The sequence below is a fragment of the Meriones unguiculatus genome, chromosome 11 (genome assembly GCF_030254825.1).
Source record: "Meriones unguiculatus strain TT.TT164.6M chromosome 11, Bangor_MerUng_6.1, whole genome shotgun sequence".
Taxonomy (NCBI): Eukaryota; Metazoa; Chordata; class Mammalia; order Rodentia; family Muridae; genus Meriones; species Meriones unguiculatus.
The window spans coordinates 111,341,793-111,362,577 of NC_083359.1; the positions used below are offsets into that span (position 1 = coordinate 111,341,793).

Below are 20,785 nucleotides of genomic sequence, written 5' to 3' on the forward strand. Positions count from 1 at the left end.
CATCTTAAAATACACACACACATACATGTTCTTATCTTAAAACAAAGAAAGAAGAAATTAACTTTTTACAGAGGAAGTCTGCCAAATCCTGTCTCAGACACGTGGGCAGTCCTACAAGCTGAACCGCTTGGTGAGGCCGCAGCATCGCTTCAGTGATGCCCTGCCTCAGAGTGTCCAGGTCAAGACATGGAAGGGCACAGCAGGTGTGATGGGAGCCTGCAGGCCTGCCTGTGTGCTCTGGCTGTCTAAACATGGCTGGCACAGTGGTAAGGTGCGAGTGCAGTTGGGGTCTGGTGGCAGACAGCAGTTAAGGGTCCACAGAGAACACACAAAAGGACAGGGCCACACAGCTGGGAGGTCGGCAGCCACCTCCCCCGCAACTCAGGCTAAGATGTGATGTCCCTGTCATTTGAAGCAAGGCTCACCCTGGCTTCGTTATTTGTAATGACATTGACTTTTTTTTTTTTTTATGAAACAGCCTAAAACAATGGTTTTTAATATTAAAAGTATGATTTCCTTTTCACTTTCACCTGCTGCACAACTCAAAGACCAGCTAAGGCAACAAGAGACAGTGGTGTTGAGGACAGACATCAACCTTGACTCCAAGCGGTAGTTCTTGAACTGTAGAGATCAGCGCTGCTTTACATACATGACTGTAAATGTATGTCTTAGTTATATGATCATGAGGAAATTTAAAGAGTTAGTGAATAAATGTGTCTTCTAGGTTTTTACACTTTTTAAAAAGTTTGGCTAGACAAGTAAAAAGTAAGGATTGAGTTGACACAGCAGCAAGAGAGCAGCAAGTCTCCCGCTCTCACGGCCAGGCTCACCATGGGGCCAGAGAGATGGCTCAGCAGGTAAGAGCACTGGTCCCTCCTCCAGAGGACCTCGGTGCAATTCCCAGTTCACAACTACCTCGAACTCCAGTTCCAGGGAATCCAGTACTCTCACACAGACATCCGTGCAGGCAAAACAGCAATGCATATAAAATAAAAATTAAATTAAAATCGTAATTGGATAACTTACAGCTGACAAAGTTTGACAAACACAAGCTTGACAAACACAAGCTTCAATTTCTGAATGTGACAGTTCTTTAGGTTGTCCTGGCTCTGGTTACAGGGCACTTTCCAGGGACACCAGCCTGCAGTCTGTTTGCAGCATGCTCCTGGCACAGTGGTCAGAACCAGACCTACAGGGTCCACGGGTGCAGCTGCCCCACCACACTCATTTTTCTCCGGTGACGAAGAGGTGGACGTTCTTCGGAGACTGCAGCATCTGCGCCGCCCGCTCCACGCCGACCACAGCTGCCAGCCTCTGGGCATCGTACTTGGAGTAGAGCACAGTGCAGGTCCACGTGGCCTCCTCGCCTCTGCTGGTGGCTTTCAGCATGTTACAGACTTCGCTGTAGAAGTGCGGGTATGTTGGCAGTTCGTAGAAGATCAGGTTCCTGATGCCTTTTATTGTGTACCTGTGAGGAAGGAGGGGCATGAAGGAGCAGCAGAAGCCATGCCACCAACTGCTTCCTAGGCACACGGCTCACTACATTCCTACATGCCTGGGGGGAAAAGAAGAGCCCAAACCACAGGAGAAAATTACTCTAGAGCTAGAGCCTTTACTTTTGTGACAATGTAACTGAATTCCTAATGCTGAGTTTAAGAAAATAATAACAGAAATTTCTATTTATTAAAAAATGTTTTTAGAGACAGGATTTTGCTAGGTAGTCCTTGCTGACCTAGAACTCTCCAGTAGACCAGCTGGTCTGAAACTCACAGGAAACTAACTACCTGCTTCTCCCTCCTCCTGAGTGCTGGGATTAAAGACTGCACTACAATGCCTGGCCTAATTTTCAAATTTCTCTCTCTCCTCTATCAAGCCATCCATCCATCTACCTATCTGTCATAGGACACAATCTCATTACAGAGCCCTGGTTGGCCTGGAATTTATGGTGTAGACCAGGCTGGTCTCAACTTACAGAGATCTACCTGCCTCCCAAGTGCTGGTGTGAGCCACAACAGCTAACCTTTTTAAAACCATTTGATAAAATATAGTTATTGACTTTAGTCCTGTGTGTGTGTGTGTGTGTGTGTGTGTGTATACCTAAGCACCCATGCAGAGGTCAAAGGACACCTTGTGGGAGTCATTTCTCTCTTTTCTCCATGGGGAACCCAGATACCTTTACTAGCTGGGCCATCTTACTGGCTCCGTGTTCTTTAGAGACAAGCTGGACTCAAACCCATGAGACCAAGACCGGCCAAGGACTCAACAATCCACCTGCCTCAGCCTCCCATGACGCTGGAGTTACAGCTTGTGTCACCACAGCTGCAGAGATTTCTACTTCCTGAGCCTGATCTGCATGAGCTGAAGTAAAACAATGCGCAGGACTAGAAAGCATCAGAGGAGGCTGATGGCTCTGGAGGATGTGCCATTGAGCCTGGTAACCTGAGCTCCACCCGAGTTCAATTCCTGGAGTCCACAGCCAGGAGGACTGACTCCCTGAAGACACCCTCTGACCTCCACCTACGCACGCACACGCGCACACACACTAAATACGGATTAAAAAAAAAAAAAGATTGCCAAAAAAGTAAACACTGTGCTTGACAATTTAATATTACCTTCAGAATCAGGTAAAAAGGGGAGGAGGTCAGACCCAGGGCATAGACGGCAACAGCAGTACCAGCACCTGCTGGCGCTTTCTCATCTCTGTGGACAGAGATCTCCCAAGTTCACCCACCTTACAAGATCCTGCTGACGCTGCATTCAGCATCGTCAAAGCAGAGTACAAATGTCCACCTCAACCCAGCAGCATGGTGGATGCAGGGCGCGAACCGCAGGGACTCACTGAGCAGCTGGAGTCAAGGTCACATGGCTCCCCCGAGGGAGCCAGCCGCAGGCCGCTGACAAGGCTCTGACTCTCCTGTTAGAGTCTAGTACACAGATGGTGCTGCTCACAACAGGAGCTTTGTCTCATCCACAGTTCCGCCTTCCTCTGCCCTCAAGCTCATCCTGGTCTCTCTGGAGACCCCCATGATACCGTTCATTACTAAAAACAAGGTACTTATGTTAGTGTGTGTGAGTGCCTGCACATGTACTATGGGTGCAGAAGCCTGCAGAAGTCAGAGGAGGGCACTAGATCCCCTGGAACTGACATTACAGAAGGTTGTGGCCACAACGTGGATGTTGGGAATCAAATCCCAGTGCTCTTACAACGCTGAGTTGTCTTGCCAGCTCCATCCCCCACTGAAGAACTTATGCAAACGGCCCGAGGTTGATATGAAGACAAACAGTATGCCAGGTGTGTGATGCACATCTGTGATGTTAGCACGTGGGAGACGAAGGTAGGAGGATCAGAAGAACATTATCCTCAGCTAAGCAGAGAGCCTGAAGCCAGCCTGTGCTACATGAGCCTCTGTCTTAAATACAAAAACAACCCCACAAAACACCACCACCAACCGTCGACTTCCACTTCAGCAGCGACTGCTGGTGCTCAGCTCTGTCACATGAGATGATGCACTACTCACACTGCGCACTTCTGTCCTGAGAGATCAGGGCACTGAGAACCCACCAGCACCTCAGACACCAAGATATGCCTTCTACCTGCTACAGGAGTTTGAGTCCTGTGGTAGATGGAAGGTTGCTATGGCAATTATGAAATCCAGACAAGACTGAAACAGCCCCTTACACTACTGGCCAGCAGACACGGTGCGTATGAACAAGAGACGAGGCTGCACTGATAAAAACACCTATAGGTAGCTTATTCTAACAGTAGCCAAAGTGATGCACACTGGTCATCTGCAAAGACTCTGCCTGTCCCTCATCACCAACTTCAGTAGCACCGAGATAAGACCCAGCATAAGACTTATCAATAACTCTCAAGAATTCTAAAGCTGGGTGATGATGGTGCACACCTTTAATCCCAGCGCTGGGGAGGTGGAGGCAACTGGACCTGAGCTCAAGGCCAGTTTGGAATACAGAGTAAACTTTAGGATAGCCAGGACTACACAGAGCAGCCACCTGCCCAAATAATAAACAATTAGATAATCTAGATTATGGGACATAATTATAGGAAACATGATATGACCCTTTAAAAAAATGTCAAGTCATGAAAGAGAACAAAAGCAAGAGAATACTGTAGATCCATTCTTTCACAACTGGCATTCTGAGCCAGGCCACACGTGCGTGGGTGAGGTGTCCTGTACACTAAAAGGGCCTCGCATTATTCCTGCTCCAAACACACTAGGATGATCACACTGTGTGGCAAGCAAAAACATCCTGACAGACAAGTGTCCTGGGGAACTAGTGCCATGGTTGAGAGTAGGCTAAAGAAAGTGACGAATGCAATGTATCCTGGACTGGGAGAGAGCATGGGAGAGCTGCTCCAGGCCACACATTAGCAATGGCATTGCAGTGACACCCAGTGCTAGGACACAGACGTTGTGGCCACATGGAAGAACGCTGTGTTAGATGTGTGCTGCATACACTTCACTCAGGTGAGAGCGTGAAGCGTCTCTCAGCTTTCTTTTCTTTAGGAGAGAAGTCTGGCTCTCAGGCTGGCCTTGCAATGGAGCGGGATGACAACTCTGCTACCATGCAGCACTCACAACTGACTTTTGAATGGTTCCGGCAGAAAACAAGAGTGAATGGAGAGACACAGATATGCACAAATGCCGTATGTGTGCCCGTGGCTGGGGAGCTCAGAAACAGGGGCAGCAGATCCTGTTTATTAAGATCCTGTCACTTTCTTCTGAAATGAAATCTTTCTTTCCCTAGACATCTAGGGCAAAGAAGGATATATGGAGAGCTATCCGTTAAATACACACCCACAACCTACGCAGCTAAACAGCGAGACCTTACCATGCTTGTACTTTGCTTTATGATGTGCACATAAAGACCTCGAGGAGAATGCCCTGTTGCATGTAGTGTGCCTGGAAGCGTGTTATTTCAAAAAGCTCAGTAACAGGCTCAGACATACGCCTACTCTTTGATCTCTCATGTAAAAAGAAAAGCACATTAAAATGTTGATAGTTAGTTTTAAAGTTAGTCACTGTACTTGTTCCTGTGCACGTGGGCCGCGGCGCCATGCAGAAGCCAGAGAGAAAGTCGGGAGTACTGTCTCTTTCCACTGTGGGGTCCTGGATGCCCAACTGAACTGATCAGAAGGGTGCCTTTCCGTGCTGGGCCAACTCACTGGCTCAGCTGTTTTTTTCTTTAATTTTTCCCCACAACAGAATCTCACATAAACTAAGCTGGCCTTGAATTTATAATGTAGTGCCATGGCTGGCCTTGAACTCTGGATCCTCTCAGCTGTGCAAGGGCTCAATATGACTAGCAAATCACAGTATTTATATGAGGTAGGAGATCACAGGTGACTGTTTTCTTTTTAACTTAAATTTCCAAGTTCTTTACATGTAATAAATACCCTCAGAATTGGAAAAGTCAAAGAAAAGTCAAAGAAGCATGGTCACATTTTTAATTAAAAAAAAAAAATTCAGTTTTAACTAGCTCATCAGAGTCTAGGAATGTCACAGAAACAGCAAGCCTGAGCCTGTTGAGAGGCAGCTTGTGGAGTTCTCCATTTTGGCCGCCTTTCCTGCACTGCTTCATCAGCCTACCTCCCTGGTGAATGTTCCAAGGCTTCACATAAGCCTGATCCTGACAGGACCTAAAGCCCAGGACACACCATGTGTCTGCTTTCCTTGTCAACTGATAACGGCTATACCATAGCTGCAATTCCAAAACTGCTGTGTGGTACAAACACCAAACTCAAGGCTTCTAAACCTGGACTCACACAAGTGCAGGGAGGGCCCTGCCCCGCCCCAGCATCCATTCTGAACGTCAGGCAGCCTACCTCTAGTTTACAACTTGTCCTTGTCTTGGAACATGCCCAATGCAGCAACGTACAACGGATCCGCCATGGCCACACACACACCCAGCTCCAAGACGCCTTCATCCTACTGTTTTCACGCTCCTCTTCTCAACACTGTCAGCCATCCCGCTGGAAACTACTATAGGCAGACACAGCCTAGCAACCGAAGGCGCCTCAATCCTGGAACACTCAGCATGCAAAGAGCCCCACACGGGGCACCAATTGTAGCAGTTCTTTGCTACTTTGTGAGTTCTTTTCCCACTCTTTACCCATCCCACCCCCACGGAAGAGATCCCTGAATCATACTTCTTTCCCAACAGCCCCTCCCAGTCTCCAGCCTAGCCCCTTCAAGTACCCTCCCACCATTCCTCCCTCTGTTCCCCAACAGTCTGCTTGGTCTCCTCCCAGTTTTCCCAATCCTACCAGCTCCAAATCTAACAGCCGTTCTAGCCTATCTGCTCAGCTGGCTTCTCCTGGCTCAACTGCCTCCCAACAGTCTCTTCTCCACCAGCTACCTTCTCACTCAATCTCCCTTTCTCAGCCTCAGCTGGCTTGTTTACATCCTCTCCTGTTCCCAGAAATCCAAGAGACAACCAACACTTAAAGTCTAGGCTAAAAATCCTTACAGGGTCAGCTGACTGGCAACAAGGATCCTTTAAAGCAGACTATACCCTCGCCTTGAAATGCTGCTCAGGTCCTTGAAAACAGTGCCTGGCAGTTTAATTTGAAATGGCTACAATCACATTGAAAAAAAATTTCCAGCCATATAGATGGCTTGCTTCCATTCGCTGGATGATAGAAAGCTAAGAGCTTCCATGAGTATGACTCCACCGTAAACGGAAACAACTCTCTAGAACACAGCCAACAGTGAGGCCAACAGCAGGCGCTCATGAGCTCTGGTGCCAAGAATGGAGCTGGGAACAGACATCCCCATGTTTCAGCAATTTACGTGTAATGCTACATTTCAGACAACACTAGGTAAAACATTTTACAAGTTGTCATGCCTAATCTGCTGAACCCAGGCAGGCTGCTAGGATTCCTCTCTCACCATCCAACGAAACAGAGTACACCTGGGGAACACCATCCCGCTGCCAGCATAAACGAAAAGTCCCACAGTCGCAGTGCATAGCTGAATGTCCCTCAAAGCTTGGAGGGCTTCTGGCTTCCATGCCTGGCAGATCCTTATTGATATATATTACGACAGGTAAAGGAGAATATCAGCCAGGGGTGGTGATGTGCACCTGTAATCTCAGCAAGTGGGAGGTAGAAGCAGGAAGATCAGGAGTTTAAGGCCAGCCTTGGCTAAAGAGTTTGAGAGTTTCCTGGGTTAAATAAAACCTTGTCTCAACAAAATGAAATGAAAACAACAACAAAATACAACAGAAAAGTCAAAATCCCCCCATAAGAAACTGGAAAGAAGGACTTGGACACACTTTCCATCTCTGTAGTAAAGCATCGGAAAGGTCTGCATCTGGCAGCAGAGGCCTGGTGGGGACTTGGGAACACAGAGCTGCAGCTGTCTCAGAAACGAGGAGTTGGGTCTCTCCTCCTGCCATGTGGGTCCTGGGAATTGAGCCCATCTAGCAGGTCCAGAAGCTATAATTAACTAAGAAGCAAGTTAGGATTTAAAAAGAAATAGCAAAAAGGCTAGGCAGGGTGTTTTGTTAGTGACATGCCAGTAAATTAAGCACACACTCAAACAATAAAAATACTCAACCCTGAGCCCTCAGTCTTTGCTGCTGCCACCATCAAGTGGTCCAGAGCCTGTGGTGAGTTATCTACGAGCATGACCTCTCAGGGGTGCTGCCCCTGTGTTAGCCTCTCCCTCCCCAGCTCATCTGTGTGAATCCTGTCCTGCTTGTCAACCCTGGACTGGTTTCTGAGGTCTTTGGAGCACAGCTGCATTCCAGACCACACAGCTTTGGTTTTATTCTTCCTGACAATGCCCACTCCAGGAAGTAAACAACCAACCACCTACTGATGAACAACCTACCCACCAACCCACAATGCAGAGTCTAGCACTATCAATCCCTGTGGCTTTTCCACAACAGCAGAGGCAAGGGATGCCTATCCAGGCCCCTCAGGGGGCGGAGCCTGTGCTGTTTTACCTTTTGTAGAAATGGAAGCGTTCTGTGAGGAGCAGAAACTGCTTTTCTCCTTGGAGAAAGAAGTGTCTCGCCCTAGATACCCCAGACTTCTGTGTGTACTCGCAGATGTGTGTGAAGTTCAGCTCTTCCTTCTTGAAGTAGTTTCGGAGACGCACAAAGTCAAAGTAGGAGGGGACATAGATGAGCGTGTGTGACATGATGGCATCCCGGTACTGAGGCAGAATCTTGTTGGTGAAAAAGTGAAACCTGATTAGGAAAGGACAGGGTTAACAGTCTAACAGTCTAGAACTCACAAGAGGCAGCATCAGTGCCGGCCAGCAAGCCACAGCCCAAGAGATCCCCCGAGGCCAACGACTGCCTTCTTTTCAAAGACTATAACTTGACAACCACGAAGAAAATGAGGTGCTCACAGTTAAGTGTAAAGGCAGACGTGGTGCCACATATACTCCTCATTCACTCAGCAACACACAAGCCCTACCTGCAGCATGTGCCGAGCACAAGAGGCCCACAGAGGGCAAATGTGGAGAGAATTAGACCCCAGCTCTTCTGAAAGGCTTACAATTAAGTGGAATGGCATGGAGTATTTCACAGGCCACAGCAGCACGCTGTGACTTTGCAGTGTCTCAATCAAGGGGTCAGGAGCCCTGGCTTCACTTCCAGCCTTGCCTCTAGCTCTGAGACTGAGGCCACATCCCCTTTTCTCTCAGGCTTGACTCGTTCCTTGTCAGGACATGGCTGAGTTTAGTTTGGGACCTAACGTGGTAATCAGCAGTGTCCAAGCCAGATCTCTCAACGAGGCCCTGTAGTGTTGGGCGGCTCACCTGGCATCGATCACTGACGCTAGGTCTTGGACTTCCATCCTCTGGAAGACGTGAGGTAGCTGCACCAACACGTGACTGATGGAGCCTATCATTGGGACATTCCTCACGGCCACCTGCCGGGAGACAAGAGCTTTAGGAGCCGGCATCCCTTGCTGATCACGTGCCATGAACTCCTGCATTCCTTGAGGCAACCCAGTGTGCACTGTGGAGCTGAGAACACGAGGCTCACCTGGCCTTGAGCATTGACGCAGTGCTTATTGAACACGGAGTTGATCTGTGCATCCTGCAGGGCACCAAAGAGCAGCGTCTGGCGGTAGAACCTGGACCAGTTATTGAGGCTCCACATACGCACTCGAGAGAAGTCCACCCCATGAGAGTCCAAGGGCAGCAGGTTCATGTGCTTCATCAAATGCTTGGAGCAAAACACCACCGCCGTTAGTGTCTATGAGCACGTAGGTTGGGCGCCCATGAGCATTTATAACTCATCCTTCCCTTAACCCCACCTTCCAACTGACAGCAGACAAATCAGACTCAAATGGTGGCCCGTCAAGGTCAGCTCAACACTCCAGAGAGAATAGAAGCACAAACTAGCTATGCCCTGGCCCTTCAAAATAAGAAGGCAGGCTAGCTACCGGAGTATTCCTATAAAAGGAGTTTCTAAAATTAGGCACAGAGGGACACTCCTGAAACCCCAGTACCAGGAGGATTTGAGGCCAGGCTGGGCTACATAAAAAGTCTGAGATCAGCTTAGGTTGCAGAGTGAGACTGGCTTAAAGACCACAAGAACTACTGAAGGGACCAGTGGGCGGGGGGAGGAGACAGCAGATAGGGCGAACGTGGCAAAGTACAATACACATGCATGAAATGGTCACAGGAAACATGTTACTTTATACTCTAGCAGAGAAAACTCAGTTACAAAAACAGAAAGTGACTCATATAAGGGTCTTGTGAAATGCAAACTGGTCACTTTTGGGGCTGCTGTCCCAGACCTGCACAAAAAGTGAAGCCACATGGAAAGCAGAATCTTTGTCCTTCAATGACTGGATCTCAAACCATCAATGACAGGGGTGGTTTAGTGACAGACTCTGGCCTACCATGCCAGACACTGTGTTCAGTTCCCAGCATAGCAAAGAACAGAAAACTAAGCAATACCAGCACTATCGGTCAACAGGCATGACACTCGCTCTTCCTCAATGTCCCTCAAAAGGATGCTGTCCCTCAAAAGGAGAAACCCAGTATTACCAAGACATGTTCCCAGTTCTGCATCAGGTAAATGTCAGCCTGGTCAATGATGAGAAGCTCAATCGAAGACAGAAAGTCAAAATCTCTCTTCTTTTCTCCTTCAGCACCAATGATGGTCCTCAAGCCCAGTGGGGAGGCGATGAGGATGTCGGAGGAGTAAAAGGGGGCATAGAGACGGATGCTCCTCTGAAGTATCGCCACTCCTAGAAGACACCATTTGTCACCTCCCAGGCCAGCCTTGAGTGCTTGCTGTGTCCTAGGCTAGACTTCACAGGACAAACGTTTACCTTCTACTCCCCAGCTTCTTAACCACATCAGTCAGGCTGCAAGTACTCAGTAAATGGTGACCGAGGCCCAAGAACTTAAACTTATAAAGGTAAGAAGGGAGCTGAGTGAGAGAAGCACCAACATGAAAACTGGGTGGTGTCTTCAGTTAGGTGGGCACTCTACAAACAGGTTAAGGTGTAGACCCAGCGTTACGCGCACAGCCACGTTTTCCCAGCCTCCTCAGGGTGACCCCATCCAGCACCCATGACCCCCAACTCTCTGACAAGCCCTGGCAGTGCCTGATGATGCGCACCCGTTGCCGCCAAAGCACTTCCACAGTGATGCACAAGGCCTTCCTACGTGGTCCTGGAGGCCCCACCCATCAGCCAACGTAAGGCTCCTGTGTCTGGCAAGCAAGAGGCCTCAAGAGCACAGTTTTGCTAGAAGGCTGAGTCAGGGACCCCTGCAACTCTCCCAAGGACCACCACCTTGATGGGAGGCATACCAATCCTGAAGTGGTCATCAATATTGCCCACGAACACAGCTTCATAATCCTCAGGCCTCTTCAGGTTGGGAGGTCTTTCCTCAGGATCAGATCCATACTCCCCTTGAAACCTCTTTTTGTTGCTCACAATGATTTTCTTCTTGCTGTCTCCCTCAAGGAGGCTGATGAAGAGCTGGACCACCCTAAGGGCAGCTTCCCGGAAGGGCACCACTATAAGTACCTGTGGGAGGCAATGGCAGGTCAGAGGTGAGTATTTATACAAAAGACCTGGCTCAGTACCAGAAGCCAAGTGTCTCCTGTACCTACACAAAAACATCCGTGAACTTTAGTCTCTATGGGAGACATTTCTCCACAGAGAAATTGGTCAATACCTTTCAGATAAGGCAATGTCTGCAGCAGCAGCAGCAACTCAAGGGCAGAAATACATAGGGTCTGTGAGGGCAAAGTAGGACCCACTCAAACAAATGCACAGTAGATTGCTTTGAATGAGAATAATCCCATTCAGCTCGTATGTTTGAATGCTTGGGCCCCATTTGGTAGAACTGTTTGGCAAGGATTATTAGGAGGCATGGCCTTATTGGAACAGTGTCACTGAGGGTGGGCTTTGAGGATTCAAAAGACTCCTGGCATTCTGCATGTGCCTCTCTCTCAGGCTTACCTGTGGATCAAGCTTTCAACTGTTCCTGCTGCCATCCTTATTCTGTCCTCATGTATTCTACCCCTCTGAAACTGTAAGCCCAATTACTGCTTTCCTGTTCCCTTGGTCATGTTTTGTCACACCAGTAGAAAAGTAAGAAACAGTAAGAAAAAACACAGAAAAGCATTAAAAACATTATTATTATTTAGCATATTCTCTAGGACAGTTTCTGAAACCAGTGATGACATACTTCTGAACTGGAAAAGCAGGATTCAACTTTCCAAGCCTCTTAAAAATGCTTACAGATGGTGCCTAAGGGAACCGTCCATGGTGTAGAGCACTTGCTACCCTTGCAAAGGACCAGAGTTTGGTTCCAGCATTCACATGATGGCCCACAACCATCCTAACTCGATTCCAGGGACTCTAAGACACTCGCCTGACTTCCACAGGCACTAAGGCCTGCATGCGGTGCATATACATACATGCTGGCAGAGCAGTCATAGACGTAAAAGTAAATAAATCTAAAACCAAAAGCAACTCAATGGTGTGACCCTAGCCAAACCCTGAGACTGCAATCCTAGCCCTGATTCTCCTGCAGAGTACACAAGAGCAATAGACAGCCGCGAGTGTCAGGCCCATGCCTAAGGAACCTGCTCTACACAGCAGACAAATTACTAATTTGCAGTGATTACTAATTGGTGGTGACACTAATTAAGTGGCCACATTTTGTCCCTCATTAACAAACAAGGTGTAAGACTGAAAACACCGTAGGACCCACATCAAGGTTCACAACCTGGAGGCTGGAGAAATAACTCAGATAGCTGTCCTTCCAAAGGTCCTGAGTTCAATTCCCCACAACCACATGGTGGCTCACAACCATCTATAATGAGATCTGGGGCCTTCTCCTGCTATACAGGCACACAGGCAGGCAGAACACTCTATAAATAATGAATCTTAAAAAAAAAAAAAAAGCTTCATACCCTCGAATCCTGCTTAGCTCAACAGAAGTCTGGAAATATGAGCTTCTGCAAGAAGACAGGGTGCAAGTATGAGAACAAGGCCTGGCTCCTCAGCATCGTGACAAATTCGACAGATTAAGTCTATTTCCTTTGCTACTAGAGCCTCAGCTCTGCCCGAGGTCAGACTAGGGAGCACAAGCAAACACAATCAATGTAGGAGCAGCAGGGGCGTTACAGCAGAAACAGGGGTCTTCGGTTGGAAGGTGGATGTGTGTGTGGCTTGGGGGAGAGCCTGATAATAGTCAATTTCTCCTCCTCTTTCTCCTGTTCTCTTCAGCAGGTCCTTCTGTGAATTTGGGTCCATGGCTGTCACATATAGGGACACCAGGAAGAGAGCACTGGCAATGGGGTGCTTATGTGTTTGGGGTTCACCTGAGAGCAGCTAAAGCCCCTTGCACTGTCTGGCACGGCCTGGCTCACTTGACTGCTCATCTGAGGATTTACCAACCAGTCAGCTCCGACACACTCAGGACTCGGCAGCACCTCACTGACCCCCTCACAGCAAGGCTCACCTTAGGCCTGGTGAGCCCTTGGTCCCTGAAATCATCATCTTCACCCAGCCCAAGCTTCTGGCTTCGGCGCCTACTGTTGTTAGCCAGCACTTGGGCATTAGCTTTGAGGACATGGTTGATGGCATGCAGACAGTACACATGGCGGACCTCTTCTCCATTCTTCAGGGCAGTCCTCTCAGGGTAGAACAGGTCCCGGTAGGAATTCATGATTAAGAACAGCTCTTTCTGGAGTGGGGTAAAGGGGCTATTTGATTTTTGAGGACCAGATAGGAACTGGCTATTGGTCTTTGTCCAGGTGGATTCTAGAGGCTTCTGAAGATGAAGTGACTGCAGTTCAATATCCTTTGGAGGCTTAAATGTTTCCATCTTCTGGAACTTTGATGAAAAGACAAGCTGTCCCAGGACGGGCCACTAGGAACAGACAGAGCAAGACTGAGGTTAGAAATGAGTAACAAGCCCGGACTCTCAAACAGCACTTGACGGTTCACAGGTCATCCCACGCCCTGCTGCACAGCTGTAACAGTCAGTATAGGGAATGCTGACCTTCACAGAGGCCAAAGGGTCCACACAATAGCTGCACAAGCGGTGTGCAGCTTGGGGCCTGACTTCATGTTTGAGCATGACTCTAGTGTTTCTGCACTGTCCTGAGGAACATGTCTGAGGAGTCAGATTCCTCTAGAACTGGTCAAATAACTTCAGCAATGTGGTGTGTCACAAGGTGTGACATGAAAGGGCTCTGTCACGTCTTAGAATTGATCATCTTCTCCCTTTCTTCCTCCAACTGTTTTAGAGATATACCTCACAGAACTTCACGGGATGCTACTTTGTGAAATACATGTTTAGAATTTTTTCACTGTGACTAAAATTGGTCACATCGGAAATAAAAGAACGAGCCATAGGCAGCCGGGCAGCCTGGTGCCTCTCAGGAAGTTGTGCAGAAAGAAGCAGCTCATCTCAAAAGGTCCAGCTACTGAACTGAACCAACAAGCTCCCACAAACAGAAAGGAGCTCAGAAGACATGGGGTTAGGTATGAGGAAAGGACATGGATGTGGCAAAAAGCAGCAACAGGGCCAGGTACTCAGAGGCAGAGGCAGACAGCTCTCAGAGGTACATAGTGGACCCGGTCTGTGAGACCACCCAGTGCTGGCATGTTCCTAGTAGAAACAGGATCCTCTAAGACAGAACCTGAGTCTAGGGATGCAATGCCACAGTAGACCGAGTACTCAGCCCAGCACGCTTGAGCTCCAAGCAGCCATAAATGGCATCTATGTCCATTTTCTGGTTGTGATACTGTACTGTATGTACTCTGTTACATGCTACCATGGGAAAATAGGCAAAAGGTACAAGAAGCATCGTGTGTGTCTGCAATAAAGGCTGGGACAGACCACTAGACCACGTATGGTATCACACCCACAATCCCAACATTTGGGATTTGTGTCAAAAGGAAACTCATTGTGGATAATTAACATGTCGATAAACCATAGCCCAGTTTCTGTGGGGCTTTCCCCTGGGCCTGGAAAACCAAGCAGCACTTACCTTCACTTGCTGGGTAGTTGGAGGGCTGGCAGCAGCAACCTGAATTTCCTTTTCTTCCAGTTCTCTGTTGACATGCTGCTGGAAGGGATCTAGATCAGAACAGGGTTAGGAGCACAGTGAGCAAGCGGCTTGGTCTCCTGAGAGCGGCGGACTCATCTCTTGCCTCTGTTGACACCGACTGACATGATGACCTTCCAGTGTGGAATCCTCCTTCTTTCCAACCCCATTCCCCATCCTCCAGCACCTAAGCCTGTCGGATAAGATGACCCTCCAAATGTACACATCGATGGCATGACACTTCAGGCTAAAGCTCAGGCCTTGACCTGCACCTGAACACAACTGACGCAGCCCTAAATTCTGCTTCTGACCTTTCCTTTGCACACGCCCTCCCACCGTGCTCTTCCCGTGCAGCCCACAAAGTGCTTCACAGGCGGCTCCTGTGCCAGGCACAGCTCTGGCTCTAAGCAGACGCTAGAGCTGGTTCCCTGTGGACAGTCACACTCCTCAGTCTCTACCATGCCTCACCCATCCAAACACATCACCACATGTTCCTGTCTTATCTGGTGGACGGCAAGATTCCTGAGAGCAGGCCCATACCTGTACAACAAGACATATCTCAGTGTTCACCTGAGCTAGCAAAGGATACAAATGTTGTCAGGTGACCTCAGCCCCCTGTGTCCCTGCACTCAGGTGACCTCAGCTCTCTCACTGAGAAGCAGCAAAGTGAAGTAAGTTGCTCAAGGATCCAAATGAAGAAACTCCGAATGACAGACAACTGCATTAAACGCCCAGGACAACAGTGAGCAACACTACAGGGCCAGGCTGATCTATCTGCACAACACACATGCCGAGGCTTCAGGACAGCCGGCTCCCGGCTTCCAGCCAGGCTCCTACACTGTCACTGTTCAGAACGTGGTCTCTGCTGAGAGGCCACAGATTCCACTGTCCTGCTCCTCCCCTGTAACAGCCAGCAGATCCAACTAGGCCAAACAAGGCCTTGGCTTCATCCATGCTGAAGCCCAACTGCGGAAAGCTGGAACAGGCAGAAACAGAATGACACCAGCTTGGCCTACCCACCCAGGCAGACTGACAGTGCAGAAACCAATGTCCAGCTGGCTGCCATTTGGTCACAGGCATGGTGACCATAAAGGGAGTTGGGGGGGGTGGAGATGGCTTGGGGCTCCTCCTAGTAAGAAGAACACTCAGATTAGCCATTTCTGTGACTCACAAATCTGAAAAAGTACTCTTCCCATGGGGAGGAGTGGGTGAGGGGGAGAAGAGCGCTTTCTCCCTTTGTTTGTCTGTCAGGCGACAAAGTCTTCCTCAGACTCCAACTGTGGAGACCTGAGGCCTGAGGACTGGGCCCCCAACTTCTGCCCTTCAGCCCCTTCTCCTCTGGCTAGTCAGCCCTAGGTCCTAAACAGCACACACACCGGGGAACTACCTACCCCAGCTCCCCATGTGGGCTCTGCCTAGCTGGCTCCCTAAGTCAGGAGACTAAGCAGGAATCGAGCTCAGCCCACCACGAGAGGGTTGGGGCCACAGGAGCCACAGTCACCTTGGGATGTTCTCTGAGAACAAGTGTCTCCACTCTCCTCCTCCAGAAAGTTGGTTTCCAGGCTGAACAGTGACTCATGTTTGGCATCTGTGAACTCCTCCGACGATCTCTGTAATGTATCAGATGACTCTTTCCCATCTTTTCCTTGTGAGTTGTCAAGAAGGGATGAATCTGAAATATTAAAAAAAAATATTTTGTAAAATTTTTGGGGCATGGTTGGACTCCTGGGTTGTAGGCCAGCCTGGTCAACATAGCAATTTCTGGACAGCCTAGCCTACAGGGTGAAACCATTTCAAAAATAAATGAATAATTTACTCAGAGTTAAATGTTGACAAAATAAATGTGATGCTCATTGCTATTATTTACGTCTTCATTTTTCGGTTTTCAGGGTAAGATTTCTCTATGTTGTCCTGGAGCTTACTTTCTAGAACAGGCTGGCCTTTAACTCACAGAGATCTGCCTACCAATATCTCTGGAGTGCTGGCATTAAAGGTGTGCACTGTCACACACACACACACACACACACACACACACACACACACCATTACTTTTAAACAAAAATCAGGTAATTCAAAGGAAGTAACCTTCCAGAATTAAGCCTGATTATGGACCTGAGTGATGAAGTAAATTCTGTACCACTGGGCTTTCGAGCCTGATGGTGTGCTTGAACTTTACTTGGGATATTACTAGATTAAATTTATGTTCCAAATGGTGGACTTCTATCCAGGAGTCAAGAGGCTTTTATTATTTGAGGCAAGGTCTTCTGTAGTTTAGGCTCTTTGTGAACCCACTTTCAGCTCAGGACGGATGACCCTGAACTTCTGACTCTCCTGTCTCTATCTCCTACGTGTCAGAGTCGTGACTATCCTCCATCTTTGCCTGGTGTATGTAGGTCTGGGCATGGAACCCAGAGCTCTACAAGGCAGGTAGACACTACCAGCTGGGCTATATCCTGGCCTTAGTGTGGTGGGCCTCCTCCCATTTGTAGAAGGGTTGGGGAAACAAGGGAGGCAGTTCTGTCCTGAGAGGGAAACTTCCAGCAATCTGCCTTTGAATCCAGTTGTAACAGTGATTCCTCTTGGAGCTCTAAAGGCAATCCTGCCTGGCTGCTTTTAGACTTAAAGCTTGCAGCCCATTGGGTATATAGGACTTGCTGAGCTTTTACAATCACATGAGCCAATTCCTTAAAATTTTTATCATAATTAGGAGTTACTCTGGAGAAGTCTAGAATTTAACTCTAAAATAGTGCACCAAGATACACATGAAAGACAGTCACAGCAGCCTGAATTGCGGTAAGAAACAATATGGAACAAATGAAACCTCTTTCACAGGCATATTCAATACTGAGTGCTATATATCCAAGAAGCTAATGTGAACCCAAAGTTATGTTACAGAGAAAAAGGTTCAAGCAGAGGACAGAACTCAGTTGTAGAGCACAGGTGGAAAGCACTAGGTTCAATCCCCAATACTGCAAAGCATACTGTAACAATAAAACAAAACGAAAAGAAATTAAACATCCATAGTATCTTACTAAAGAAAAGCAGCAAGATGGCTTAGTAAGATAAGAAAGTATGCAGAGTACAGCACACTTGCAATCGCAGCACATGGGTCGGGGGTAGGAGGATGATGAAGCAGGAAGACTGTCAGGGCTGGAGACCAGCATGGGCCACACTGGTTCAAGGCTGGGTTTACAGAATGAGAGTTGGTCTCAAAAGACTGAGTGTTTGACCATGTTTGCATAGATTCTATAATGGGCACAGCTAATCCACAGTGACCAAAATCAGGTCGCTGTGGGCAAAGGATAACAGTTTCTGGAGGTGATGGACAATATATATTTGTCAAAGCTCAAACTGCATATAAGAATTAGGTACTTTTTTTCTTTATTATTAGTATTGTGTGTGAATCTGGCTCTTCCATATTTATGTGGGTTGTAGGACTCTAAACAAGTTGTCATGCTTTCACAGCAGGAGCTTATACCCAAAGAGCTGTCACATCAGCCCACACTGGAGTTATTCTATCTGCATAAATACTCTAATGAAGCTGATTAAAAAAAAAAAAAAGGCAATTAAGCCAGGCATGGTGGCACACACCTATATTCTCAAAGCAGAAGTAGAATCATGAGTTCAAGGCCAGCCTGGGCTACACCTTGACTCAAGACACTAAGGGCTAGAAAAAAGCTCAACCGGATATACACAAGGTCCTGGGTGTGATTCCCCAGCACAGAAGAAAGATCATATAGAATAGTAGTCTGAGCCCTGAGATGGAGTCCCTCTGGGCTCTCAATACCAGCACCTCTCAGAGTTTCCTTATGGACCCAATGAGGCAGAAACGTTTCCTCAATGGTATCTCTAGCTATTTCATATAAACACAACAAATCTACAACATAAAATTTGTATTTTTATGTCTCCCTTCCATCCCACCTGGTCTCTCACTGAACTGAGCTGTCACAGTGACTAAATAATGTTCCTCTGATTAGCCAAGCAGTCTTACATTAGGATAGAAACTCCCCAAAGAGTAAGCCGACGGTATTTTCCTGACAGAGTCCTGGGTTCCCATCAGATTCTCGAAACACAACCAGACTCAACAAGGTTACATCTCTACTTTGGAGCCACATGCTCTCGCTCAGCCGACACAGCACAGAGGACAGGCCAAGCCCAAGCACTTACGCTCCTGTGTCTCAGCTGCCTCTGCAGTTTCTTCCACACTGACATCTTCACCACCATCTTCATCACTCGTTTCTGCATCACTTACAGCACTGCCATCCTCCTCCTCCTCCTCCTCTTCAGAAACATTCTTTAATGTAGCAAGCAGTCTGTGGTACCCTGAAATGTGCTCTTGTTCATTGTCTGATTCACTTTCAGAATGTGACGTATCTGAACTCTCTGACTAAGGAAAAAGGGGAATTTTTTAAAAACAAAATTAAATTGTTTCCTTGTCACACTAAAAAGAAAATGTGAGACATACATATTAATGGTATTTCCTCAGAATGAAATTCTGCCCTGTGCAAGGAGATGGACAGAATGGGACATAAGTAAGACAGACTAGAGGCAAGTATGTTTTCTACTGCACGAAGAAACTAGATTTAAAGGGAGTAAGAAGGTATGAAATCAAAAGGAAAAGAATTTGGGAAGAGAAAAGGGACCAGCAGAGGTAGAAGGCAAAAGGCCAATGGGAGTAATGGTATGAAAATGATCAGGTAACTATGCCTGGAAATATCCTAATGAAACTCAGTATTTTGTACAATGAACATACACTAGTTAAAATGGAAAAACAAAAACTCAATGAGCTTTTGGGCAAATATTAGTCTCATCTTTTCAAGGAAGCCCAGCATGACATTTACATAAAACAGCTAATCAAGCTAAGTTAACTCACATTAGCTACACATGGAAAGAAAACTGAGTTTTCAAACAAAATTTGGGGTTATGGATTTAAATTTGTATCGCAGACTGTAATCTCGGCACTCAGGGAGGCAGAGGCAGGGGATCTCTGTGAGTTCTGGGTCGGCCTGATCTACAAATCGAGTCCAGGAGCCAAGGCTACGCAGAGAAACCACGTCGAACCCCACCCCGGTCTATTTTACACTGTGTGAAGCCCTTCAGTGATCCAGAGCCGGTGCTCTGAAGATCCTCCTCAACAGTGTCTCGGGCAGTTTCCAAACACGGCTTCTATGGTAACACGGGATCTTTACAGTCACCTCCATCATTTAAAACGAATTAAGAAACATTACTACAAAAACAGAAAAACACAGAAGCGTACCAAACGACTTTACACACAGTCTTAAAGTAACAACCCAATTCCAACCACAGTAAAGAAAAAAGCATTACCAGCTGACAAATCTGTGGCTTTGCCTCCTTTCCGGAAACCCTAAAAAGAAACAGTGTCAAACGTTAGCCGCTAATTTGTAACATAATGGTCTGCTTTAAACGAAAAATGCCGAATACAAAATAATAACCAGTCACTGAAAAAAAAAACCTGCACGCACAAGAGCCCGGAGACAAATGGGTAGCAAGTGAGTTCAGCACCGCGCGAGAAAGAACAAGTCAAAGCCGGCGTTTAAACAACACCTCGGGGCTCACCTCCCGCGGGCCAACCTATCTGCGGGCTTGTGTGTGGCCCCCTCCCGCGGCCCCCGCCAGGCGAGGCCTCCCTCGCGCCTCCCGGAAGCTGCCCGCCGGCCGCCGGCGCCCCGACCTGTCGTAGAACGGGTGCTCCTCGCCGAAGTCGCGGAGGTGCTTCTTCTGTTTCTTGGTCATCGTGCCGAGCAGCTGGCTGCGGCCGCGGCTCCGCCGTTTGCCCATAGCGGAAACGTCAAGTCCGCCGCCACCACAGAACACGCCAAGGCAGCCGGGGCAGAGCTGACGCACGTGGGGGCGCCGGCTTTACGGCGGAGGACGCAGCCGCAAAGCAGAGCTGCTTTACGTCCTCCGGGTCGCGATGCTGTCCCCTGCCGGAGCGCCTCGGGCGCGCAGGGCTGCCTGCGCATGCGTGCCGGAGCACCAGCGCCGTCGGCCGCCCGGGCTGGCGGGCTTTCCGAGCAAGGAGTGCGGTAGCTTGTTTCGGGCTTATCTTTCACCTTGCATTTTGCTTTTCCTTCTCGGGGGTTGGGAGATGAGCTTGTTGGTGGTGGTTTTTGTTGTTGTTTGCCTCCAGGGGCTAAGAACGGAACCGATGACCTTGCGCTGGTTTCAACCACTCCAAGCACGCGCTTCGCCCTGG

At 48.2% G+C, this 20,785-nt stretch overlaps 1 protein-coding gene across 2 annotated transcripts; it reads right to left on the bottom strand.

Annotated features, from left to right (window-relative positions):
- Positions 1–983: 983 nt before the first annotated feature.
- Positions 984–20,458, bottom strand: Utp25 (UTP25 small subunit processome component). 2 transcript variants are annotated; one of them, XM_021645454.2, is made up of 12 exons: positions 20,261–20,456; positions 19,894–19,933; positions 18,736–18,955; positions 16,070–16,240; positions 14,512–14,600; positions 12,975–13,385; positions 10,807–11,026; positions 10,035–10,237; positions 9,022–9,204; positions 8,793–8,905; positions 7,972–8,217; positions 984–1,468 (listed from the first exon to the last, which is right to left on the bottom strand). In XM_021645454.2, exons 1-12 carry the CDS (start codon positions 20,365–20,367, stop codon positions 1,225–1,227), a joined length of 2,247 nt encoding a protein of 748 aa, XP_021501129.1. In that variant the 5' UTR covers positions 20,368–20,456; the 3' UTR covers positions 984–1,224. The 2 variants fall into 2 exon arrangements, 1 of the variants encoding a protein (XP_021501129.1); XR_009584709.1 differs by having other exon boundaries at positions 1,332–1,468; positions 7,972–8,195; positions 20,261–20,458.
- Between the last annotated feature and the right edge of the window lie 327 nt (positions 20,459–20,785).

Excerpts from the sequence above, each read along its gene's own strand:
- Utp25 (XM_021645454.2), bottom strand. The coding sequence starts at position 20,367 with ATGGGCAAACGGCGGAGCCGCGGCCGCAGCCAGCTGCTCGGCACGATG. Across the intron at positions 18,956-19,893 it reads AGCCACAGATTTGTCAGCTG|TCAGAGAGTTCAGATACGTC; the intron begins GTAATGCTTTTT and ends CTTTTTCCTTAG. Across the intron at positions 13,386-14,511 it reads CAACTACCCAGCAAGTGAAG|TGGCCCGTCCTGGGACAGCT; the intron begins GTAAGTGCTGCT and ends GTCTGTTCCTAG.